This window comes from Pterocles gutturalis, unplaced genomic scaffold, assembly GCF_000699245.1.
Source record: "Pterocles gutturalis isolate BGI_N339 unplaced genomic scaffold, ASM69924v1 scaffold26640, whole genome shotgun sequence".
NCBI lineage: Eukaryota > Metazoa > Chordata > Aves > Pterocliformes > Pteroclidae > Pterocles > Pterocles gutturalis.
The window spans coordinates 23,725-50,159 of NW_010141638.1; the positions used below are offsets into that span (position 1 = coordinate 23,725).

Below are 26,435 nucleotides of genomic sequence, written 5' to 3' on the forward strand. Positions count from 1 at the left end.
TACAGTTGCTCTACTTCTCAAGACCATTTCAAACAGTCAAGCCCAGCATGTGGTGGCACAACTTACAAAAAACATAGAATTTATAGAATGGTTTGGGTTGGAAGGGACCTTAAAGATCATGGAGTTCCAACCCCCTGCCATGGGCAGGGACACCTCCCACTAGCCCAGGTTGCTCAAAGCCTCATCCAGCCTGGCCTAACAGCCACCTCAGCTTTCTTCCTCCTCACAGTAACAGGGCAGGGGCTGGAAAAGCTTTTTTTAAGATAGCACCCAGAGGTAGGAGCCTACTAAAGGTGAGTAGGAAGAGGAAAAAAACAATAAAGCTAAGCTAACAAGGGCTGGATGCACTGCGGGCGTAGCAGCAAGCTCATCTTTTGGCAGTTAGTCCTCGAGGCTTAGGACCGCATACAATGCAGAATGCACAGATTTGAAGAGACATCTTCAAATACAAAAATCCCTTAGCTTAGGAGACAGCAGGTAATTCAAAGGAACCACCACCACCACTCAGTTGGCTCACCCTAGGACACACATACTTCATCGTTTACTTTAGGCAAAGTTTACTCTAGAATATAGCCTAGGAAAATTGTCACCTCACTCCACTGGGCAGTATCTTCCCAGTCCACAAGGATCCCACACTCGGGCCTCAGAAGGGCTTTTGACAGGCCCCTTGCTACCTTGAACAAAGGAGGTGTCAGTGATTTGCACATAGAGCAGAAGGGGGCGGAGCGGAAGCAAAGGGAAACCGCTACAATGCACAAGTCATAGGCAGAGATATTTTTTTAGCAAAGTCTTTATTACAGAAATATTCACCCTCTAGACTTCTATATCTGTACATGCATTTCTTCCAGTAGGAAGATGTTGCTTAAAACAGACAAAAACCAAAAAGGAAACCCAGCACAGGCTCCTTTCCACTTGCTGCTCGGCATTGGCATCTGTAACTGAACAGGAATCTTACAAATAAGAACACGTTAGAGAACAGACTTTGTGCTACAAAAGCTAGCAAGCTTTACTGCTACGAAGGGTGCCTTCTGCCATAGCAAAGGTTAGCCTGACGGATCTGTGCGGAGGGGGCAGGTGTCTCAAAACAGCAAAGCCCTACCAGACCTCCGTAAAAACCAGTTGCCCAGTCGTTATCTACTCTCCCCAATCACTGCTGTGTCCAGAGATAAGGACAGAGCAGGGACCCACTTCTGGGACCCTGATCCCCTGCACGAGCCTTTCTTCCCAGCAGGAAAACTGGGTAGGTAGTGAAGCCATCCCTTTGAACTGCTACTAGGGTTATTCCTACCAACCCCAGCCCTGACAAGAGACACGCTTGGGACCACCTCTGGAAGGCAAAGGCTCTCTCACCACGCACCTTGTATCACGTCTCAGGGAAGGACCACCCGCTTCTCTTTCTCCCACAGCACCCTGCTGTCACGGTGTGCGTGCAACTGCAGGAGATCTGCTGTGCCCAAGCCACCTCTAAGACCGAGGATTTGTATCCAGCTCCTTTATCTGAGAAGTTGGGTCAATTTTTTCTATACATTTCCTACTTTCTCCTCTATACCACTCCTTGCTGCTGGCCACCGGCTGAAGAGCACAAAGAGCCCAGCCACTATGTACAGAAACCACCCAGCCTGCACAACTGCACAACCAGCTACTCATCTGCTGCAGCGCTTGCACTCCAGACAGAGCCCAGGATGCAGTCATCGCTCCAGACCGCAGTGGAGTCCGAAGACTGGACAACTGAAATAAAAGCAACGTATCCTTGCATCCAAACTACAGAACCTAAACTGGGCACCGGTAGCAGTGATATCGCCAATATACAGCATCACCAGTCCAGTCAGATCCCTCCATATTCGTAACTAAAAACAACAGCTAACAAATTTAATGTTCATAAAGAGAACAGGGGAAAAAATTAAGTTAATCGTAACCTCTATAAAAGTTGGCAACCCAAGAATGCAACCAGCAGAGCCAGCCTGGGGCTGAGTCCACACTATGCAGCAGCCTCTGAAGTGCCTCCAAGCTGACAGGAGCCAGCAAAGCAGTGCTAGGGGGAGAGGAAAAGGTCAAGAGGCAAGTGGGAGAAACATTCAAGCCTCAAATTCAGAACCCAAGGGTCCCATCCCAGAAGCAGCTTGAGCACCCACCACCACAATCTGCCAGGCTTGGCTCCCTCCTGGTGGCTTCTCATCACGCTTGAAGGGAAGAGCTCCACTGAAGGCAAGGCATAAGTGACTCCAGAAGCAAGAGAAGCAAGTATGAGGGTAGCACTCAGTATTTTAGACGAGAGCCTAGGCTGGAAGATGCATAGTAGGAGCCACATCAGCTCAACTGCAGGGGAGGAGAAGGCCTATAAAGCATGACTAGTTACCACCACAAGTCAGTGAAGCAGGTGAAGCTACCAAAGCACTGGAATCTCAACAGCAATCCTGGCTCATGGGACTTCGAGGGGTAGGGGGAAAGATGTGTGGGAGGAGAACAATGGGGGAGAGGAGTTTATTGTATGTTGGGCCCAGTGGGTTGTAGAATAGAGATATGAATAGTATTGTTTAGCATGGAGCAGGCAGCAAAAGCATTGTCCCCTCAGGTTAATCGGTGTCTCATGTGATATGAGACAGTTAAATTCTGCTTCTTGAAGTAAAAATAATCCAGAGGCAGGATGCAGGTGGACCAAGGGCCCTATTGCCAGAAGATCAGGCTGTATTGCAGCTCTAACAGTTTTTAGCGGAGTGGTATCAGAAATGGGATGTCACAGGAATAATGGTCAATGGTTGGACAGTCTGGGTACGAGGCAGGAATGTTCTGTTTGCTCCTTTCTCTGTGGTGCCATAGCTCTGGAGTCAGCCAACTCAAGACTTGGGCACTTTGGTGTAGTCTTCACTGTGTATGTTCTTGCAGAGTGAAATGGACAGTATCATCCCAAGCAGCTGCAATAAGTAAGGAAGAATGGGAACAAAATCAGCAACCAGACAGATAAGGTGGGGAGAAAAGAGGGTACAGGGGCAGAATACAGTGGTCTGCTTCTAATGACACCACAAAAGTGAACAGCATTGGTCCCCAATGCAAGGAAAATGCAACAACTGGGATGACAAAAATATTCTGCTGCAAAAAGATGTGCTTTCATCTGGAATCTGTGTTATGGGCTTTTTAAGGCAACAAGCGGGATCTCACTAGTGGGATATTGCTTGTCTCATTCTTCCTGGTTACACACACAGCGAATTGCCAAGCGTCAGACACAGCAGCAGGAACCACAAGTAGACAGGGCTTTGTTGAATCTTTAATCCAACCAAGGAAAGCTCTAGGTAGACAAAACCAGGAGCTGGAACTGCACTGCCGTTAAACCACGTGTCTATTACTTGAAAACACAGCTCTACCTTTAAAAGAGTCTGCATGGTAAGACAGGGAGTTCACGTCAGGGAGTGTGACCTACCTCTATAACAGCAACACCAGTGCAAATCCCAAGAATGACACCAAGGTTGTCCTTCAACCACTTCTCTACACCATCCATGCATCCCTATGGAGAAAACACGGTCACGTGGGAAAGCAGCATGAATCTCAGTATCCCAAGACTGAAAATCCCTAACACACCCCCTTGTGCACGCAGAGATTATCCCAGGTACATGCTATACCAAGTTTCACAGTAGCTTTAACAGAGAAGGGCAGGGTTGCTGTCTCCTCTTGTCCCCATTTCCACAGGTACTTCGAGCCAATACTGATGTCAAGAAAGTGCTCTAAATAATTCCCAAAGACAAGACGACTTCAAGTGGAAGCTTCACAGGGCCCAGACATCCCCACTTACCTGCTCATAAACAGGCCAGTCAGTGTATGTTGCAGTGCCATTGACAGGGACATCCAGATTACAGAAGCCGCTATCTGCCTCCAAGCCCTTGGAGCTATTGGCACAGGAGCAGGGATACGCAGTCATGCTTTGGTTGATAAGAATCTCGTTATCTTCCCAGTCCTTTGGTCCAGTCCAGCCACAGCAGGCGATCTAATAAGCAGAGAGAGATCATCACGGTCTTACACTTGGCACTGGTTACATACCGCAGGTGAAAACAAACAGGCAGTGGAGGCAGAAGCACGCAGGAGCTCTCCATGTGACAACAACAGTCAGGCTGCACAGTCTGTGTGAATTAATGACATTAGAACATCATCCTGGTTACCAGATGATAATGTATGCACAGAGCTGTCCAGAAGACAGGGGCATTATTTCCTCCCAAAGACTCACTCTGCTAGCAAGACAAGAGTTAAAGGGCCACTTCTAGCAGACTCTAAGCATAGCAGACTATAATACGCACAAGCCATCCATGAAGTTCTAGCACACTAGTCACGCTAGAATATGAATCCTTCACAAGCCTCGCTGCATGAGGCCTGGACACTCAGATTTCAAGCAGTTTGACAAGAATTCTACAGAGTGTAATTCTGATTAGTTTTTGCAGACTGAATGCTAGCAAACCTCCTCTTCTCTCCAGGTGACAATGCTGAACAGAAGTAAAAGTGTAAAACAGATGTTGCTGGTGGGTCAGCTGGAGGAGGGCAGTTGTCCTGTGTGACATGTTTGAGAGATTTTTTTTTTTCAGTTCCTCCAGTTCTTCATCAGCATATTGGATTTGGTGAGGGAGAAGCAAGTGGGAAGAAGCAAGATATATTCAAAGACATCTCAAAAGGATTATGACCTATTCTCCCACTAGCAAGGCCACTTCCGTAGGTTTAAACGCTAAGACTTTATTTCTCTTTGAGTAGAACATATTTTTTTAATCAGACATGAAGCAGAACTTTTAATTTTCTGGTTTCCCATTGCAAGGTACCAGTGACCTTTAGCTGTGGCCCCTGGGGGACACCAGCAGCCACCGCACGATGGCGTCGACATGCTGCCGAGCCCCAGCGAGTCCCGATGAGTTTGCACCCGCCTGGCTGCAGCTGGGACTGGCTGGAAGATGGGATGAGGAAAGTTTTCCATCCAAAGAAACATTCACATTCCTATACAGCCACGTGATAAAACTGCAGCTACTGGAGGGGAAAGCACATTGGGAAGTCCAGGAAAGACCAAGATCTGATTTTAAGCACGGATCCCAGTGCTTGCACTGCAGTGCAGAGCAGAAAGGCTATCAAACTCGAGGTGGAAGCTTAGGGAAAATCCCAATCTGCTCAGGAAGGAAATATAATGTTTCAGTCTGACATAACAGACATGAGAGCAGAGGTACATACAGCTGAACACCCACACCAGGACAAGCATTTAGTTTCCAAAGAAGTATCAAGGATCCAGCCTCCAGAAGGAACCATCTCTGCTTCACAGAGGTTTGGAGGGAGTTAACTCCAAGACTGTTCTCCGGAACACCCACCTCCTTTCAAATGCTAACTCTAGCATATGAGACGATTTAGACTCCTAAAGCTCAACTTCTACACCTCCACAGAACCTTCTTCTTCTGTTCCTACATAAAAGGGCTCAAGCAGGATCCTCTCTCCACAGCAGACTCAGCTTTCTCTCGAGTCCACTAGCAAGGAGATGCAACTACAGTGGTAAAATACAAATAAATCATTCTCCCTCCAAGGAGGAGAAACACTGCAGGTCAGTGCTTTGCAGACTGAAGAACAGAAGAAAAACGCTTTTACTTGTACTTACTACACACCAGTCCCATGCTGGGCATGTATTTAACCACAACAGCCAGCCAGCTCTCAAGCTTGTGGCTTGGCAGCAAGCAGCTATCAGGACTCCAGTGTGGCTGAACGCTGACCTAGTTGCTCAAGCGCTGACCCTGATGCTGAAACAGAAACCATGGGCTGTTGGATGGCTCCCAAGAACGCTGACACTTGCAGAAGAGCCATCACAATAAGCAAGCAACACGAACCAAGTAGTAAGGCAGGCAGTGCTGCTGACTTGCCTGGCAATAAGCTAAGGACTTTACCTGCTACAAAAGCAGCACACACTGTGGCTTTCACACATGCTACTATTCTGCAGACAAAAGAGGAGTGTTGGGGTGCCAGGTACATTAGGCTAGGCAGCCAAAACCAGCTAGTCCTAACAGCCAGCACCCAGGAAAGGTTCAGGGTCTTACCTAGTGACAGCAAGCAGACACTTTTCTAGTATGCAGGCACCAAACCTCACAGGCAACTCTGTAGATCAGCCAGATTAATGTGCTACAGTATTGTCTCTTGCAGTACTCCTTTCCCTGTCCTCAGCCTAGTTTTAAAGGCCGTTTACTGCACTGACAAATAGCATAATCTGCCTCTTCTCATGCTGTCCCCCGTGACTCACCTGGGATTGCACATAGTCCCATGCATCTTGTAAATTCTTCTCATTATCATCCGAAGGATCGTAATCTTCAATCAAATTTCCAACTATGCGGGCCAACTCTTCTTTCAGCTGGGAAGGAAAAAAACACAGGAGAGTCAGATTAGTTAATCCCTTGTAGCCTTTTCTTTGGGGCTTAAGGTACGTAACACCCCTCCCTATCACCTGCGTTAGTCCTGCTGTGGGTCCACCTTCCCCACCATGGAGAAAAACAGGGGCTCATCACTGTCAAGAGTGTGAAAACATTTTGCTTTGCTCTAGCTCCAGTGAATGAGGCTAGAGCAGAGATAAACTGCAGATAAAGATTACAAGCACTGCAAAAAAAAAAAAAAAAAAAAGTGCAATGGGCAGTAACTTTTGCTCAAATCTTCTCCAGATAATCTGAAGGAAACAGTACTAGGTGCTCAGGCTATCACATTTCCACAATACAGTGATTTTTAAGTTGCAGCAAAAAGACAGCTAGAACCATGACTAAAATAATCAGTAAATGAGCATTTAACTGGCACACAAAGCAATGCTTAAAGGAAAAAAAACAGCCAAGCAACAACAAATCCTGCAGACTGGCCTTCAAATACCTTTGTCTTCAGTCTTGTCTATGCTTTCGAGAAGTGGCAATAAATATGATCAACAGGATGAAATACAGAACAGGTTTACCAAGATAGAGTCCCACTATGATGACCAGGTGGCATTTCTTGCTAAGAAAGTTTTTTTCCAGACACAACCAAACACAACAAATCCACCCTAGATGTCAATGTTGCATGGCCTGCTGCTGTGTGAGAGGAAAGTTATTCTAGAGAAAAGGAGTTCATTCTAGGTCCCCATTTCCTCCACCAGTTTCTTCTCAAGCTTATTAAGCAGATGGGAGACTGCTACTTGGGCTCCTCAGAAGCTGAGGCTTGGAATAAATTCCTTTGCTTACTGAGTACAGCATTATTCTTGTCACAGTGTTGATGGGAAGCACGTTTGACACACAGAGAAGTTCAGACATCAGACCGAGCAATCACGCATCCCCTTAAGATCAGAAATAGAAAGGGAAATAAATTTAACTCACAAGAAACCAAAGGTGTGGAGTCCTGGACAAATAAGTGCTGTAACATACAGAGGACAACTGGAGACCTACCACAGACAAACTTGCCACAAAACCAAACAAAAACATCCCATAGGCTCCAGTGGTCCAGAGTCAGGGAACAGAAACAGACTTGGTATGCATGAGGAAAATCCTTCCAGGAGAGACAGGAAAACAGTAAAACAATTGTACAAAGCACAAATTACATCTCTTCAGAAGTGTTATATGCAGCTTCGGTCACTCAAAAAAAAATGTAAGTGCAAAAAGTAACAAGCACAGATAAGGTGATCTATACAGCTCAGTCTCGAAGGGAAGGCAAGACAGCAGCTTTGCTACACAATGCAACAGTGAGAGCAAGTCCTCGCCCAGGCACAGAGAAGGGCTACAAACCTGGTGAGCAATAAGGAAACAGAGCTGGGGATGGTTATCCTGGTAAGACACAGGCTGAACAGCTTCTGCCTGCCCCAGGTGAGACAGATGTGACAGATAAGTGCCAGCAGAAGGACAACGCTGCTGTAAGTACTCACAGGTAACGTATTTCTAACCTTGCACTGCAAGCGAGACTCTGGTCCAGGATCTCAGTCACTGCAGTTCGTCTCCACTGCTCGGGGAAGGTATGAGTCACTACTCCTGTACGCAGCTGGGGTTTCTGACATATAACTGGTGGAAACTTCCCTTTTTCGCAAGGTGTTGATCAGCCTTTCCCCAAACTCCTACAACTGCTGCTTCTATATTCAGACAGGAAGTACTACAACTATCTAAACTGCTCATTAACAGTCTTATCACAAAGAACAGGTGGATCAAAACATCCCTTCACCCTATTCCTTCTCCAGAGATATTTATACCACCTTTCAGTTTGATGAGAGGTGCAAGCTCTACTCAAAGGAGTAGACTCCTTTACCTTCATTCTCCCACCTCCCAAAGCAATTCTCAGCCAGCCTGTACATGAGGACAGCTGTTATTGCTAAGGACAAACCCAGATCACAAGAGTTTGGAGAGAAGTCTCATCAGACTGCTCGAAGGATGGGATAGAGTTATATCAGCCTGAACACTAGGATGCTCCCATCCTTTTTGCCTGTGGTGCTACAGCGTATTTTACATCAGTGGACACAGTTTTTCCGTTTCTTTCTACTGTTGAACACTGCAAATGACCATGGCAAACTCAGGGACACCCAGCAAGAAGCAGCAGTGCCCTGCTGCTAGAGAGAAGCTTCTCTACACCAGCAATGCTTCTTCCTAGAAAACTGCAGGTCAGGTCACTGGGATCAGCTATGTCAGGCCAGACAGATGGGAGCTGCATGATCTTTCTTCTCATCATGTCTAGCTATTCCCCTTTTAATTACTTCACTTCCCTTTTTCCTTCCCTTCAAATCAAGGCAACCTGACCTGGTTCTCACTAATGAGATTGGCCTCAGCTGCTGCCATAAGCCTGATCAGTTACTGAACCTCCGAGTTCACACACTGCTGCTCCACACGCACAGAGGGAGGTGGGGAGAGCTGGGTTTCTTGTCCTACCCTGCGCTCAGCTGGCCCCTTAGCTACAAGGCCAGAGCTTAGGGTCACTTCTGCCAAGAATCCCAGGCAGTGCCTCTGTTCTCCATCCCAGGACCCCACCACAAGCAGAGACAATGGCCTGAACTCGATGTCCCCAATCACAGCTGCATGGGGAAGCTGCATCTCTGCTCTTCCTCTACTCTTACACAAGAGCAGGCAAGCAGTCTGACAAACAGCTCTGGTTTCAAAAAGTGAGGCATTTCAGCTAAAGAAAAACTCAGGCATTCCTAGGTGTTTCAGAAAGTAAATAATTGAGAAAGCAGGAATATTACGCAAAAAACAGCACAGCAGCAGCTTGTTTGTGGGTTTAACCAGCAGAGCAGCCCAAAGGGGAAACACAGGCACCTGCAGCTCATCACCCTTCTGCACTTGGCAGAGGAAAAACCAAAAAAGCAACAAGCTAGAAAGGCATATTGAACACTCAGGCAGGCTTTCAACATCCTCACCATCTTCATCCATGTAAGGCCGGTCAGGTCCCAGTGCTGTGTGGAGCATGATTGCTCCAAGAAACAGCTGCTCTTGCTTTCTGGGCTGCTGCTGCTTCCCAGCTTGAGCGAGCCCGGCGTCAGGGGCACTCAAAGCCATGGACCACTGCCAGAAAGCAGCAGGGCTGTCAGCCTCCCCTTCACCCAGGCTTACTGAAGAGGAAGATGGGGAAAGCTGAACACCAGAGGCAAGAGCATAGGTCATTGATTCCAATCTTGAAATGAATCATGTTAGACACCAGTCATCTGTCCTGTCCCTCTGTCCGACACTCAAACTGGATCCCTCCCCAAGTATTTATTAGCATCTAGCCTCTACCCCAAAATAGGCTCAAAAAGCCCCCAGGAGGGGGCCTCACCCCCCCCCAGTCCCTTCAGATTCTGAAACTAATCCACAGTCCATAGCCCCAAGCGAGTTGCTGCCCGCAATCACACAGGCCTGTTTGCTGCAAACAATAGCTAGCAAGTAGGGCAATTCCCAACAGACAACCGCTAGCTCAAGGCATTTAGAGCTAAGCTGCAGAGAAGTGTGTGAATGAGGCCAAGAGAGACCTTGTCCAGGCTCTCAGGCATTCAGGGGCTCATGATCCACTAGATGTAGGTGAGCAGTAACATTCAGCTCACAAAGCAGAAAGCCACTTGCAACATTTGACGGGGTTTTTTTTTTGTTGACCCTAAAAAAAACCCCACCACAGAGTTTCAGTCACCAACAGATGGAGGGAAATAGATGTTGCACCAACATCCTCCCAGTAGTACCGGGCAATTCCAGTCTGAAGGGGCATTCCTCTAGCAATGCCCATGTGGGAGACCAAGCAGCAGCCCTCCTGTCAGAGACTCATCCTTTTACAGTTACGTTAACTCTGTTTCAGCATACTTTCATATGTCAGGGGTGAGGAAGGATTTTGAGACTGAAAAGGAAGAGATACTCCAACCAAAACACATCAAGTGAATCTGTACAGTAGCTACTAACGAAGAAAAGGGCAGGTAGAGAGGAGAGCAACAATAATCCTGTCTACTCTCCTGCAGTGCAAAAATAAATACTTCCGTTACAACAAGTGGAGGAGCAAGTATCACCTTGCTACATTCTGGATCCAAGATCCTTTCCTCCGCTCCTGTTATTCCTTGTTTTATGTCTAACCAAGTTCCTGAAGTCAGAAAGAACTAAACACAAAGAACACAACAGACATCTAGGGACTGTATCTTGAGCAGTTTTCAGTTTGCTCCACTGTGCTCTGAGCTACCCTTGGATGACGTACATCAAGTGAAGCAGAGCGACAAGCATAGATAGCATCACTGAAGCGCAGCCACAAACCAGTGTGTGGGAGGTTTCAGCCAAGACCTTCCTGAAAGAGTTTTTCTTAGTGCTCTAGGCAGGTACTTCAGAGGATCCCTGAAATAGAAGGGCTCCAGAAGAGCTTTTCCGTAAGTTTTGTTCACCAAGGACTGAACGGGAGCATCTGTTCAAAGCCCAGATTCCCCTACTGTTCTGCTGGCTCTGTACAAGGGATGATCTCAGACGCATCAGCGCCAAGGGCTGTGCAGAATAACCCCCAGCACTTTTGTTCTCCCCCTGGTCTGACCAAGGTTCAAATGAAGAGCTACAGCTCAAAAGCTGGAGTTTTCTAGAACAGAGTGACAGCTGGAGGAGAAATACCAATGGAGGTATGGAATTTCATGGTCTGAGAAGTCACATTTCCCCCTCGCAGGGGAATGCCCATCCCCACGCCTCCTCCTCTGCATTAGTCAGAGCTGTTTGCTGAGAATCGGCAGCTTGTTTAAAACTGTAACTTTACACACCAGCTAGCCAACGTTCCAGTTTCTCTTTCAGCTCCAGCCAGCCCAGAGAGCAAGCTACATTCCCATCACATTTGGCAAGGAACCCAGCCAACCACCAGCTGCTCCCAGTCACCACAGCCACTCGTACAAAGCTCATCTCAGCCACACCAGGGGCAGGCACCTTCCCCCTGCCCCCAAACTTTACCACCAGACCCCATCCAGAACTTCCTCAAGCGCCTACTTTCTGTAACCACCTAGCAGGAGGGCTGGCTTCAGAAAAGCAAGCACAGCCACACAGTGGTATAGATGCACAGTTCTGTGGCAAAGGACACAGTCACCCACAACTGGTACCAGAACCCTGCACACCAGGACAGCGGCCAGCAGGAACCCCACAGTTATAACTTGTTCCCACTGTGTGGATGAGGCTCCCAGTTCAGCTGTCAAACAGCTGGAGGCCTGACCGGGCACTGTCCTGGCCAGCGAACCCATAGCCAGGACGGGATGTTGTCATGCACTTAAGTAGCTCAAAAGTCATCCCCTTTACACCACCAAGCCTCTTGGTGCTCTAGAAGCATACGCTGTGAAACTGAATTCCCGACAAAAACACCCACTCCAAAGTGTTAAACCACTTGGCTTTAAGCTCAAACTGTAGTACAGGAACTGTCAGATACTTGGGTTTGCTCTTGAGGAAAGAGGAGAGCTCTTCCAAGGAGAGTTTTACATACCGATACAGAAGGACTGAAAGGATGGAAGAAGATGACACAAGAAGGGAGGGCAGTCAGAAAAGCAATTGTGCAGGCTGGTAACCTCCACCATTGATGGCAATGTGGTAGTAATCACCACTGCTACGTGCCCAGACAGTTGTCTGCAGCAGGATCAAGAGGAGGTATGGTCAAAAGCCTTTCAGGAATTTCCTTTTACTGTTCCCTCTACCCAAAAATAAAGCTTGCGTACCAAACAGAGCTTCATAATCCTTGAGAAAGTAGCTCTACTGAGGCTGGCAGATACAGATGAAGCAAACTGTACAGCAAAGCTGCTGAGCTGCAGTAGAGGAGAATCCAGTTATGCCTGCTAACGGTATAATCCAGTTTGGAAGAAAGAATTTCCAGGTGTCTCCTGCTCCCCCAAACCAACACCAAGGAAAACATGCACAGTAAGAAACACTCACCGTTTCCTTCTGGAAATAGATGACCAGTCCGACAGCAACCTGAGTAACAAGGATTACCATCAGGCAGGTGAAGTACTGGAAACAAAAGAGAATAGAGGACCACTATCAGCCTTTAGAAAGGTCTGTACACAACAGCACAAGTTTTAGTAAGATTTCATATACAGAAGTCACAACATTGAGCCAACACCTTTAACTGCAGACAAGCTCTGCTATCAATAGCGCTCTCCCCAGTAAAAGACTTCAGTACAAGCATCTACATCAGACCAGTGCACTTTAGCACTTCTCCCACCGGGCCAATAGGAAGAATTCATCAGGAAAAAGGTTTACAAGCACCCTCTGCATGTATCATTCCAGCTGGGACTCCCTCTCCCACCTCCAGCTCCATTTCCAGCCCATTCTGACCTCAGTCAGTTGGACTCTGCCTACCGCAAGCCTCCACAGCAAGAAAAGTCAATTTTACAAATGCAATTTTTTTTTTTTAAAGTCAATTACCCTTTTTCTTTTTTTTTTTTTTAAAAAGCTATTTCATTTGTTTGAGGATCTCAATTCAAGATTCACCAGCAAACTGCTTTTAAGGAAAGTTTGACATCTGAGGTTACTCTTAAATGGCAGCTGCTACTACCACTACATTAGAAGATGTTCTTAATGCCAGGACACAACGTGTGGCCATACTCGGTTTCATATACATACGTGCTCTGCATAAGCAGGAGCCAAGCAGCAGGTTGAGGTGTATGAAGCTAGTCTCATCTCATCCATCACAGACAGAAAATTTCCTGTAGATGAACCATTTGAAGAGAGGTCCTGACACACATGACACGCCTAGCCGAGTCTCTCTCAACTCTTGCACTTTCCACAGAAGCTGAACTACACAACACAGCAGGACACCGTCACTCTTCTCTCACTGCCCTTGATGCTTGTCCTGGCACCACTGAGAGCACAATGACAACTGGGGGTAAGGTACAGGGTCACCTGGGACACCTTTCCTCAGTTGGCAGTCTTCAACCCACTGTTTGCAGAAAAGGTCAGCGACATCCTCTCTTATTTTGCAGCGTTATTAGCTCATCATCAGCAATGTCTGAGGAACCACTGCTGCAGACTGTTGACTGCTGGAGAATTTAATGGGTGCAAATTGAGAACTGGATCTAAGTTGACTCAGCAGAAGTAAGCGTCCCCAGGAGACCTGAGCTCCAGGTACAATCCAACAGATAATTTTGCAAGAGAGACATTAAAGTGGATCTAAAACAAAGCATGAATTCTCTCACCAGGCCCAAGAGACATCGGATTTCGTTGACTGCTCCAAGACAGCCCAGGAACCCCATCAGCATGGTGAGAGCCCCAACACCGATGAGGATGTATGCACCAGTCTTCAAGGTGGGAGATGACATCTCTGTAGGGGCCAGGAGAGGGAACAAAATCAGCTACTGACAAAAACCACATCTGCCATCACCATCCAGAGAACTGCCTCCATGCCTACTTGTAGAAGACAGCAGACTATTATAAAGGGACTGCACAGAGGCATGCTGAACATGGGGACAGAAGGCTGCTTCTGGGTGTCTTCTGATGAAGGAAGACTTCAAAAGCCAGCCTGAAGGTCTTCATTATCTCTGAGCCTGGAAGACACAAGGTCACTCCAAACAAACGGACCTTGTTTGGAGAAAGTTAGCTGCTTACTGGATTTTTTAACTCCCTCATGAATGCGCTCTGAGTGAGAGTCAGATAAAGTATGTTCTACTCCACAACTACTGCCTAATTGCTTGAACTCCCTGCACTATCTTCAGGGAAGCTTTTTTCCAAGCGCTAAAAACCGTTTTGGTTTGCTTTTTCACTTTAACCTGTGTACAAGCCCCCTCAATACATGTTGTTCCAGGATCAAAACAGGTATCATGCCCAAATTAGCTACTCTTACATATCCTCCTAGCTATCCCCTGCTATTGTGTCTGGAATGACTGTGCTTTTGAACACTCAACAGTTTAGTCAGTAATATTTCGGACACGCTGGTGCTGTCAAGGCCTCTCCTCTCAACATTTAATATTGCAAGCAATAGAAGAAACAAGCTCTTACATTTGGGTTGGTCACCGGACTACCTGATGCAGAAAAGGATTGGAAGGAGCAAGCATTACGGCATAAAAGTTGAAGAGATACCCTGTCTAGAAATAGTAACCAAAAAACTCATTTATCATTAACAGATATTCTTAAACCTGCAAGCTGCATAGCATAGGGGAATTCTGGATGTCCAGTGATTAATGAAAATAATGTTCCTAGAGCTCAACATTTAGCTTCCTGGACAGAAGTCCCAGGAGGCAAACTTCCTCCAATCTCCTCCTGAAATAGCTTGAGAGAGAGTACCCAAATCCAGACTCATACTCTCCCTGGCTTCAACACACACTTCCTCCCCCTTCTGATACCTTGTGCAAGTCACCAGCTTCCAAACTTTTTTTCCTAGAACATGTTGAACAGAGGGAAAAGATCAGCTACCAGAAAATGAACCAGAGCCGTTCATCACACAGGCCAGTTCAGACACTTCGGCCTTGATTCACTTCCAGGCCAGACTCTCCCTGTCTGGACATAAGCCCCAGAATCCAGGATCCTGCTCCTCCTTCCTCACCACTTCTGAGACTCTCACCGTGGAGGTTAGGTGCTGATACCGCAAAGCATTTACTGAAGAAGCAGCAACCTTACAGGAGTGGCCTTCACAAGACTACACCTATTCCCTACCTCAAAATCTGCTCAGCCATCACATAAGTGTTCGAGTGCCTGGGCTGCAGCACCTCCCCAGTGCCAGAAAGCAGTTGCTTAGCCAGCTTCTCTGTGGAAGAAAGACTAAAGGTATTTCCAACTCAAAAGCCCTTTGGAGAAGTGACAGTGGCAGGGGAACAGCAGCCATGCTCACGCTTCTCATCTGCAATACGTCTTGTCTTGCAAGAGAAGGTTCTGCTGGCAAGACAACTCCTGCTCTGTTTCCGTCACTCCGTGTTTTCCCCTGCGCTGGGCAGGCATCCAAGCAAGTACAACAGGCTCCTTGGCAGCGGCTGGAGTGCCCTGCTGTGCCGGGCTCCCTCCCGGGCTCCCTCCCTCAAGCCTGGGTTACTAAAGCAGAGGGAAATAGGGGCAAGGCATGGGAAAGGAAGCAAGGAGGAAGTGAGAAAGAGCTGATGCTGGAAATCTCCAGGAAGGAAGCCAGATCCTTAAATGCTCTGTTAGCAGAGATTCTGGGTAAAACAGGAAGAAGCAGAGCCAAACCCAGGGATTTTGTACCTCCCCAAGTGGCAGTAATACCCATCAGCCTAGGGGAACATCTGCTGGCCCACTGGTACCAAACACACCTCAGGTGTGCTGCAAATAGCCAGGCCCTGGTAGGCTCCTTTTTGGCTGCCTGTATTAAAGGTGTGTTTCTGCTCATGCCCCCACTTTATTAACCAACAGCCCTTATTGTGCTTCTCAGCACTGCCGTAGCAAGCCAGATGCCACAGCACAACAAGCAGCAGTTATCTGCGTGTACTGCATCAGTGGGGGTGTTTTCTCCACCCAGAATCTTCCAAATACAGGCCAGAGTGTTCAGGACTTGGGAGATCAAGTCCCTTGCAGGATCAGTGTAGCTGGGAACAGGGCTGTGAATGCCATTATTGCTCACTCCCTCCTGCAGCATCTGACACTGACGCCAGAGTCAGCAATTCTGGAGGTAGGGGCCATGTGTAACCAGACCTGCCAAGCAGAAAAGATAACTGAAGGCCCCTTTATGAAAAGGCACAAAAGAAAGAGTTAGTGAAAGATGGAGCTGAGCTACTCATTTGGTGAGAGTGCACTTACAGCCCTGCCAGCTCAACTGTTTGGTTGCTGCAGAAAGCAGACCTCTGCTAAGACTCAAGTTGATGCTCTTGGCTGACTTAACAGGGAAGGAAGCTAGCCCCTTGCACACACAGTGACACAAAACACCTCTGATAGCCAGGCTAAGTCTCATGGAGTGTGTACAATCCAGAGTGGCTTAGAAGTCAGAGCACTGAAGACTTCACAGCCTCGCACCTTCCGCCCCACTCAGATCTGCAGCCTCTACTGCTTCGGAACACACATACTAGATATTTCCAACGTACATGAAGCACCAATAAAACCAGGTACCTTCTTTCTTTGGCATTTAAAACAGTTGAATTGAAATAGATCATTACAGAAAGTAGTGAGAACATAAGAGACTCACATAGCAAAACTACGTGAAGGCATTGGGGGTCTTTGGACAGGATGGTAATGAGGAAGCTGTTGCAGAAACACACAGCATGCAGTGAAAATAGGATGAAATACTAGTTGCTAGGTTTAAAATGAAGTACTTGGACTGCTGGGTGAAGAGGTGATGGTCTCGCTCAGTCAGACTCTGGTGTTGCAATCCACAAGACCAGGAAGAATGCTGTGTCTCCAAGGTTGCTCCCTTTCACCCTGTCCTTGCTAGAGACGGACCTTGCTGTACAACATGTCACTGTTCAGGTCACAGGCTGCGCATAAGAGCATTCCCATCCCCAAACTACACCATGGTCAAGCACAGCCCCAGACCTGAGTCAATTCAGAAGGAGAAAGATGAAGAAACATGGCCTTACGTAGAACTGCAATGAAACTGGTTTTGTCAGCCAGAATCCATATTCCAAAACCCAGTATCACAGCACCCAGGATCTGAAAGAGCAAGAACAAAACACAGATAGCTGGTTTACTAGTTTACACAAATAAGAAGAGGCAGTCATAATTCTCTGTACTTCTAGAGTAAAAAACAATTCTTTTGCTGTTCCCACCCATCTCCCCCATGGTACTCCTCCCAAAGTAAACAGGATTAGCATGACTCCAGGAAGAGAGCCTCAGCCAACCGCAGAGGAGCCCCAGGTCCTGCTTGGCAGTCCTTCACACAGCATTTTAGTAGCATCTGATGTTGTACAGGAGGATCGTTCAAAACAGTCTGAGGAAGAGACTCCCTGCTGCTAGAACCTTGTTGTCAGAAGCATAAGGTAAGTGCACAGCTTCTGTGAGGAAGGGCAAGTATACCTAACATACGATTTTAAAGATTCTTTGAACAGAGAAATCCTTGACCCTCTGAGACCAGGCTGGGAGCCAGCTGCCAAGGGATTAAGTATCTGGCAGCTGGAACCTTCCCAGGAAAGAAATCTTTGGTTTGTCAGGCTCTGTTATAACGTTATGGCTTCAACCCGCAAATACAAAAGAACCCAGCAGCATTCACTTTGCGTGCAGGTTCCCTTAAGTGAAGCGCTTTGCCCCTTCCAAAGCAAGGCTTATGCATTTTGGCTGGGCCTTTTATGCCAGAAGACCCCAGCCCCTCAAGCCAACGCATCTTACCTCCAGAGAGTCAAACATTATGAAACATCAGCCATGGTCTCTGTCTCTCTCACCACACAGTCTCATCTAGGGCAAGGACTGGTAGAGCAGTAAGTCCCTGTGAGGACTCAGATGAACCCAGAAACCTAGTTGAGAAGGCAAGAGACATACAGCCTTCCCACTTCATTCTGAAGGACAGTTTTAGCTCCCAGATATCTCCGTGTTCTACACTGCGCTGTGACATGTCTGCATGTAGATGACCCCGGCTCACAAATTAGGGTCAGAGCACCATTACATCCATTAAAAAAAACCAGTAACTATGCTGGGAAGCCTGGAAGTCTGCAGGTTTAATACAAATCTGAAACTTCTGCCATTCACCCAACTCGAAGTGGCAAAGGCTGGAAATCCCTTGTTGTGCAAAAGATCTAAAACAGACTTTGAAAAAAAACAAGGAAAGGACAAGGAGTGCAAGTTGGATGCTTCTAGAGGACATGAACTGCAGGTAGCAGTTCTTACACTAGCAGGATTTCAAGACAGGTTGAAGTGAAATACTAAATAAACAGAATTTGCAATTCTGTGCTTCATTAGAAGATGTTCTGACATTTTGGAGGCAAGGAAAATGCCAAACCACTACCTGAAGCAAGCTTGCAGAGAGGGTTGTATGGACAGGCATTGGCTCCACATTTTCAGAGTACACTATGCTTCAGCTCCTCCTACAAAGCTGCTTTTCTGAGCAAAGATAAAGCAACAGTCTGAAATAAGCTGCTTGCAAGCTTTCCTGGTTTGGCAGAGAGCACAGGTAGGTAGCTCTGGGACAGGGTTAGAAAGTCACCAAACAAGTTCCCAATACATGAGGATAGATGAAGATGACTGACTCAGCTTACAGAAAGCACGTAGCTATTGTCTCCCAGCGGGAAAAAAGAAAAAGGAGACAAGACAGCAGTAACAAGAATTCCCCCCTGCATTATGTCCCAACATGCTGCACCGCTGCACTGAGTCTGCTGATCAGAATAGAAAGGCCCCTTGAACATGCAACAGCTGTGGCGCCTAAAAAATTCCTCTCAAACTTGCTAGTGCCAAGAACTGCTGAATTTACAGTTTGAGGCAGTCTCACATCTAAACTATAGTCTTAACTAAGATGCAAACTGGGCTGTGTGTGACATCTCTCTTGGCTCACTGACCCTGAAATGTCACCTAAGTTTTCCTGTTGCTGACAAAACACAGAACGGCTGCTGAGCCGAGTTCCTGGGAAGCTATTTGTTATGAGGTGCCCAGACTATCCAAGGCCTGTTTTCACTCCTATCTTTGCTCTAGTCCACAACTCACGTGTTTGCCAAGAGCTGCTGTGGAAAACACTAAAAGGGGAACGCAGCGAGAAAAGAAACCACAAGGACAAAACACTGTCCTGTTAACAGCAGTGCATTTACCTCCTGGAAGGATGCTATCTCTGCTCAGCATCTTCAGGAGTTTGCACAGCAAGGCTGCTTCTGCCACTGGCTTGGCTTCAGACCCTCCATAGGAAGAAATCACATCTGCCTTCCACAGAATTCAATTCCTCTGCTCCACTGCTTTAAACTCCTGAAGTGAGAGACAGACACCTCCCCTCCACCCCACGGTGGAGATTTCACCCCTGATTTCAGCAAGATCCCCTTCCACATCCAAACCAGAAGGATGCAGCTCCCTGCAGGCAAGGCCAGCAGTTTCCCACAGCACAGCCCAGTGAAGAACTAAGCTGTGATGGAGCTGAAAGCTGGGGGTCCCCGGCTGTCCTCCCCAGCACTACCTTCCTTCACACAGTAGTGTTGAGCCTGGCACAGAGGCCAACAGAAGGGCTCTTGAACTCCAGGCTTTGTTTCAGGCAGTAGCCTTCAACTCCATTTACAGAAGGGTTAGAAGTAGGACAGACAGTTATATATTCTAAACAAATAGTTTCCAGAGACTGCCGAATTTGACCAAGAGAACTGTTTTTCCTTTAAGGAGAAGCATCTGCTGGGGCCTGTGTCTGCTACCCAGGAAGCTAGAGATGTGTTAAGTTTTGACTAGAGAAACTAAGCTTATACTCCAAGCTTATGGTTTTGGTATCTTTTGTGGCAACTAGGCAAGCAGCCCAAATAACCTTCACCCCTTTAATCAAAGCAGGTCAAACCCTTCCCTGAAGTAACGCTCCAAGGCTGCAAAATACCACCAAGTCCCTGAACTTCTTCAGCTATAGCAAGGGACCTCCTCACAGACCTCGAGCTGCAGAGAAGTGCTATTTCAGTGACTAACTTCGAAAAGAGTTGCTGGTGTCTCTAAACACCTAATTCATCATTCTCCAGCAAGGCTGCAGAACACACTTCAGCCAGCGAGGGCTGGGCTGCACAGGGTGCAGTCTCAGAGGCTCAGCTCAGGGTCCAGAGCAGACACAGAGCTCCACTGCCAGCATTAACGTTCCCATTTGTGCAAGCGCTCTGCCAAACAAAACTCAGCATCTCCGAGAAACCAGCATGAGGTCTGCAAAACCTGTCCGTGCTGGGAGCTCACAGCAACTCAACAGAAGCAGCTTCTCTGCTAGATTAATGCTGATCAACCACATCGTATAAGCTCAAGAATCCCCATTTAGACCTTGAACAACCATAACGGAAAAAGCTTCTCACGTAAATTACTTCCTGTGACAGTGAGAGAGTAATGGATACCACCTTCCTCAACAGCTGGCACGTGCAAAAAGCATGCCAGAAGCACATTCAAAATCTTCACTCTAGAGAAGCATCAAGCTCCCCACCAGAACACAGCAGCTTCAGAGACCTCACTTCCACAGAACAGCCTGAGGAGAAGACAGCGTGCTGCATGGCAGGCTTAGCGGAGAGCCCATTAAAGCTGCTCCTCTCTTTGGTCAGCACAGACCTCTTCACATTCCCCCTTAAAACTCTTCCTCTCCAGGCCCAGCTCAGTGCACCAGCTCAGCTTTCCCCGAGAGAGAGGTGCTGGCTGCTACACGAAAGGAGTTGGTTTGGAGCAGGGTGTGCTCAAGACAAATGAAAGCTGCTTCCCATCACTTGCAACCCAGATGAGAGGGCTCAAGACTCCCCAAGACCCTCAGAGGGATCCAGTACATGCCATCCTGCTAGAGGCTTGCAAAATACAGGAAAAATGTTTTTTTTTCAGCACCGGACATGGGTCAGCCTGACGAAGCAGTTCAACTCTGCCTCCTGACAGCACCGCTGTCCCTGCAGGCTGCCTGCGACCATGCCTGGTTCAGGAGAGCGATGTGGAATAGAGATGCCACAATGACCATTGATAGCATCCAGCAAAACCAGCGGCAGTGTTGTAAGGCACTTGTAAGACTTCAGGCTGTTGTCTTTCCCCCTTCCTCCCACGCTAGGCTGGCTTTCTCAGAGACATTTCTCTATACAGAGGTTAGCTCATGAACCTGGACCCAGGCTCAGGGATAAAGGAAGACTGGACAGTGCCATGGTACTGGGCTTCAGCAAGACTCAAACACTGCCTTAATAAATGCACCTCTGCTTCCCAGGGTGGACTGGTTAAGTTATATGCTGCTTAAAAAGTACCACCTCTTCAAGAGAGGAGATAGGCCGGATGCTAGTATGTCTTCAGAGGGCTAGTAGGAGGACAGGCCTGGACTCATCTGGATTTTTCCTATCCTTAAAGTGGACCAAATCATACTCTGAAAGATCTAGTGGCACTCAGAAAACCTCTCCCCTCCCTCCCGTCCAAGAGTTCACCCCATGGATGCTTTGAGCACCCCTGACTTTCAGCCCTTAGACAAGAGCTAACTGCTCTTAGGATGGAAGAAAAATGCAAAGAGCCAGAATAGTAAGCCAAGGGAAACCAGACCCAGATGTGCCTCAAGTTCAAGCCCGTGTGCCAGCAGCACAGTGCAGCCATACAGGAAGCAAGAGTGAAGCTGTGTGCAGGGACAGAGACCAGAAAGCAGCACTCACCTTATGGCGCTCTGTTTCCCTCCCTGCTCTCCCAGCCTGTCCCTTCCTTCCCCTTACACACTGCATAAAGGGTAACGATATCTGACAGGCTGTTTTCTTGCCGAGATGTGGAAAGCTGAAACCGTGTACTTCCCCACCGCACCGTCCCGCTGCAGGAGGGCAGCACCAACAGTATCATCATGGCCCACATGACACACGATATCTAAGCTTCACATAAGGATGTGTGCAAGGATGCGTGTGGCGCTCCCAGACCTGCTCTGATCTGAAAAGGAGCTCATCTTTTGCTGAGCCTCACACTTGACAATCGAGCAGGCTGCCTCATTTCCCCAAGAAAACCTGCCCCAGTCTCCCCTACCTCCCAACTCCATTTCAAAAAGGCGACTCGGTCTACTTCATCTTGTTAAAAAATCAAAACCAGCCGCTGGGACTTGAACAAAATTAGAGTTGTTCTTTGAAGCCTGCCTGGCCTACTTAGGAGGGCAGTGCCATCACTCAGCGAAGTTTTGTAGTTTTGCTGCTCAGGGGCAGCTCAGCCGCTGCTCCAGCTGTGGCCAAGAAAGTAGTTACAACTTTCCAGAAGAACCTCGTAACTCCCCTTTTCCCTTCCCACTGCAGGAAGGGAGCTGTGTGCATTGGAGACAGTAGATGGGTACTGGGAGTGGAGCTGCTCAACATACCTGGGAGCTGCACAGCAGCTCTGACATCCCTCAGCTTCGGGGATTCCCTCCCTCCTTCCAAAACTCTGGCCATTTTATTTAACGAACACACTAGGCCAACATCCAGAAAAAACACCTTTCCAGCTAATTTTAGTCCAGGCTTTCCTTTCTGCTCTGCAGATGCCCACAATACTTACCAGGAACAGGAGATTGAAGAGGAAGAGGAAGTACTTGGTGACTTTTAGGCAGCCAGACCCCATCTTCTTTCACTTATGGGATACCTAAGGAGAAAGCAGACAAACAACCAGTTATGTTAGTGACAGGTCCTCCAGGCAGTTTCAGAGCAACACCCTCACCCTGTGCAGCCGGATCACCTGGCGGGTCTCAGGGCAGACACACAGAAAGCACGCGCACCATAGACTACCCAAGTTGCCTTTTCAGAGCAGCAAAACAGGACACCACCATCACTACAAATACAAACAGCCACTACTGCCAAGATCTCCTAGAGAGTGACAGAGGGCTACCAGCAATTACAGAGGGATTTAACCACAAATACACTGCTAATTCCATCACTATTTATATGGACTTTGCATTAATAGCATCAACCAAAACACGAACTTTAGCCACCACTCCTGGCAGAGAAAAGAGATGCACTTATCTGAAGAAGGAGCTCACAAGGCCAGCTCCCTCCCCGAGAAAATCTCATCTCCTTGTGACCCCTAAGCAGCTGAAGGAACACTGAACAGCAAGGCCAAGGGGTCAATTTAAAAGGCAACATTAGATCAAGCTTCCTGTGTGCAACTCAGCACCTGATGCTTTGACAACACATGAGGACCAGCAAGTCTGCTCCACAGCTACATACCGCCAATTCTGCTGCAAAGATCAAGACAGGCAAGATTTCAACAATTCCCAGTTTCCAAAGCCAACCTCACAAGCTCAAGGCAGCATGGGAGCACTGATAAGACAAGATGCTGGGTTTAGTTTGTTGGTACCAGCCACACCAACTACACACATACATGAGGTAGCTAGCAAGCAATACAGAGAGGGCAAGAGACAAACTCCAGGGCAGGTCTCCACCAGAGAGAGAAGGTACTTTACCATCCCAATTATCACGGCTGAAGCCTATGCAAACCTGCATGAGAAGAGATGACAAGGTTGTTCTCAACAGTGCAAATTAGACAGCTCAACAAGGGATCCTCCTCTGGTCTTTGCACTACAGGACCTGGGGAGTAAACAGATCTGTATTACTGCAAGCTACTCCAATTCTCACTTGTCTGGCAGCAAAGAGCTCGGAAGTTAGACAAAAGTCCCACAGACCCATCCCCGCTACTGGAGTAAGCCTCCTCCTGGGAAAGCAGCACAGCTGAGTAACACATGAGGACTGGTGGGAGAACGTCTCAGGTCCGCTCTCCTGCTTCTCCTTCCTTCCCCATGCTCAGTTATGTTTTTCCTGCATAGGTAACAGAGGATTTTTAAGTTCCTCAAAATTCGCTCTAGCACACTCATTGCTCAAAACAGACCATGCTGCTTTAACAAGCAACAGCCAGCGGAAGAGCAATGCTAGGCTGGGGTCACCAGTCTGGTCTGGGAAGGGCCAGCCCCAACAGATAGCAAGGTCAGCAGTGTTCCCTGCTGCCAGCCTGGGTTTACCAAGGGTCACCGGAGCCCAGTACGTTCCTTTGTTTCAATCAAAGGCTTTTGCTTAATCCTATTAAATATTTAGGTTAACTCTGGAGCTAAACTGGTATGTGGGCCTTGTTATAACTGGCTAGTCTTCCCACCAAGCAATGGTCACCCTCCAACAACCAGGAGAGAGCACAAGTCTGAACCCTGTGGCTGAAGACAACACTAGTGCTCTAACTTCAAGGGATGCCATAGCTTAGAGGCTGTGCTAAGCCTCTCGCTGCACAGCACACAGCAAGATGCTATTGAGATGGGAAAGCAGCACAGAAATGCAACCACAGCCAGCTGTGCTACAGGCTGGTCTTAAAAATCCCACCTATACAGCAGTCACTGCACCTTGGGAGCTCTTGCTGCACAGCCAGGTAAGCATCAGCTCAGTCACTTTTTAGACTTTTCAGAGTCCATGAAGCCAGCAGCACCCAAAAGGAGGTCCTTCAAATCAGCTGGGGAAAGCTCCTGTAACAGTCCATTGCCAGTCCCCCAGGTGCAGCCGTCGGCTATGACCTGGTTCTGCCCCAGCACAGACACACTATCCAACAGCTGCATCACTACTGACCCATGAAAAGTTAGCGAAGGCTCTCTGTTGGCAGATTTTTACCCTTGGTTAATGACAGCAAGTTTATTCAAGAAGCCTTGCTCATGTTAGAGCAGCTCTACCACAAACCATATGCAGCTTGCAGTCACAGAACAGCTGTAACCCAGAGACTACCGTGCCCTTTAATGGCATCTCAGAAACAGGGCGAGTATTTGAGCAGGGACGGCATAAACGTCAATTCCTTCATCCTGCGTGCTCCTCTCCTTTCCTCTGCAGGAGATCCGTTCTCTCGGGCCGTTAATCCTGGCAGGCACCAACACTTCAGACTACACTTGGAGAGGATAACTAAGACATAAGTTTTCACATCCAGCTGGACTGCTTACTCGCTTCACCATGAGCGCACCTCCTCTTAATAGCATCGCAAACTGGAGCCTGGCAGACTAACCAGAACATGGAGGCAGCCAGGTCCCTAGGCGATGATGAATGTCTGCTGTGGGGGCTACAAGTGTTCTCCTACTCTTCAACCCAGCCAAGAACTAAGCTAGGTAATAGCCTCCTGCACAAGGCACGGGACTTCTTACCTTAAGGTACAATCCTCCTTATTTTCAAGCTGGAGGGACAACTCCCAGTACTTGCTGATTTCCTTTCCAGCACTAAGTAGCCGCGAGCTGCTTATTTCCAACTCTGTCCACACAGCTTTGATTAGTCAGGAAAACAGAGATTTGCAGAGCTGTTAAGATCTTTACTATAGTTATCTAAGATAATTAAGTAGGCAAACAAGTTGAGAAGAGCTGGGGTGGAAGAAGAGGTGACAAGAGTAAAGATTGCTTTCAGGGCTCTTCTACTACCAGCTGTTTGTTAAAGGCATACCATCTTCAACGTTTATTGAAAAAAAACCACCCCAAAACCCAACTGTGCATTACAGTATTATGCACCGTTCTCCTCTTGCCACAGGGAGATACACCTCTTTCGTAGCTCCTAGCCATAAAGTCATTCAAAGCACAGATCCAAGCCAAAACTGAATAAGGTTTTTAGGGCTTTGCTTTGAGCTTTTGAGATACTTTAGGGCTTCACATATTGAAACATGACAGATTTTTCCAATTCTTCTGCTATTCTTAAGAAATTCAACTTACTTTTGTTCACTACAGTAATGAAACTCCTCAAAACCCAACCTTCTGGAATTGCACCAACAGTCACAAAACTAGCAACACGGCCATACAGTAGAAGCAGCAGCTCAACAAAATTTCAGATGGGTCAGGTTTGGGAGCAGACAAGCTTGGAGTCATCACAACCGGGCACATCGATGGGCCACTGGGCAGTGAAGGGCTGGCTTAAACACCAGCTCTTGCCAGTCAGTGCTGCCTGTGATAGTCAGAGCTGACCGTCTCCCTTTTGAAGTCGGTCAACTTTTGAGCCTGAACATCCTGCAGCAAGGCATGCAAAGGTTTAATACATGAAGCTTGCAACTTTTAAATTCCACCGATTGTCCACAATTGTCTGTTTCCTCCTCTTCCTCTCCACCCTGCTTTGACTATTTGAATTTTCTTCCCCAAGCAGCCGCACCCAGTCTTTTCAACAATCCTGCCCATATGCCTTCCAATTTCCCCTGTCATTCTCCAGACTGATGCCAGCTCTGCAGATGATTTCATAAGAGACAGAAGTGTCAACCTGCAGAGTTGCATTTCTCCCAGCCTCCCACCTCCTATCCTGTAAAGATATGCAGGATTATTTATGTACATCTATCAGTTTGGTGCTTTGAGGCCATAAAAACTTGTTTGCCAACACAGCCTGGCCAGATTCTGTGTAGTTGATCCTGGGTCTTTCTTAGCGTCAGCCCCAGTACCTGAAGGGGGAACTAACTCCAGGAAGGCATCAATTGATCCAAGACCCTGGGGTTCGCCATGGAGGAGGAACGGGATGAGTCCACGTAGGCTAAACCAACATCATGGGATGGCTTCCTGCCCCCTCCACCACCTCCAGCTCTCAGGCCTGT

At 47.7% G+C, this 26,435-nt stretch overlaps 1 protein-coding gene across 1 annotated transcript; it reads right to left on the bottom strand.

Moving 5' to 3' along the window:
* Window positions 1-2,271: 2,271 nt before the first annotated feature.
* On the bottom strand, window positions 2,272-22,502 carry CD82 (CD82 molecule). Its single transcript, XM_010084098.1, has 8 exons — window positions 22,422-22,502; window positions 16,904-16,976; window positions 13,586-13,710; window positions 12,324-12,398; window positions 6,242-6,349; window positions 3,785-3,976; window positions 3,416-3,499; window positions 2,272-2,912 (listed from the first exon to the last, which is right to left on the bottom strand). Exons 1-8 carry the CDS (start codon window positions 22,482-22,484, stop codon window positions 2,835-2,837), a joined length of 798 nt encoding a protein of 265 aa, XP_010082400.1. The 5' UTR covers window positions 22,485-22,502; the 3' UTR covers window positions 2,272-2,834.
* Window positions 22,503-26,435: the final 3,933 nt, after the last annotated feature.

Excerpts from the sequence above, each read along its gene's own strand:
- CD82 (XM_010084098.1), bottom strand. The coding sequence starts at position 22,484 with ATGGGGTCTGGCTGCCTAAAAGTCACCAAGTACTTCCTCTTCCTCTTC. Across the intron at positions 6,350-12,323 it reads TCTATTTCCAGAAGGAAACG|CTGAAAGAAGAGTTGGCCCG; the intron begins GTGAGTGTTTCT and ends TTTCCTTCCCAG. Across the intron at positions 3,977-6,241 it reads GGGACTATGTGCAATCCCAG|ATCGCCTGCTGTGGCTGGAC; the intron begins GTGAGTCACGGG and ends TCTGCTTATTAG.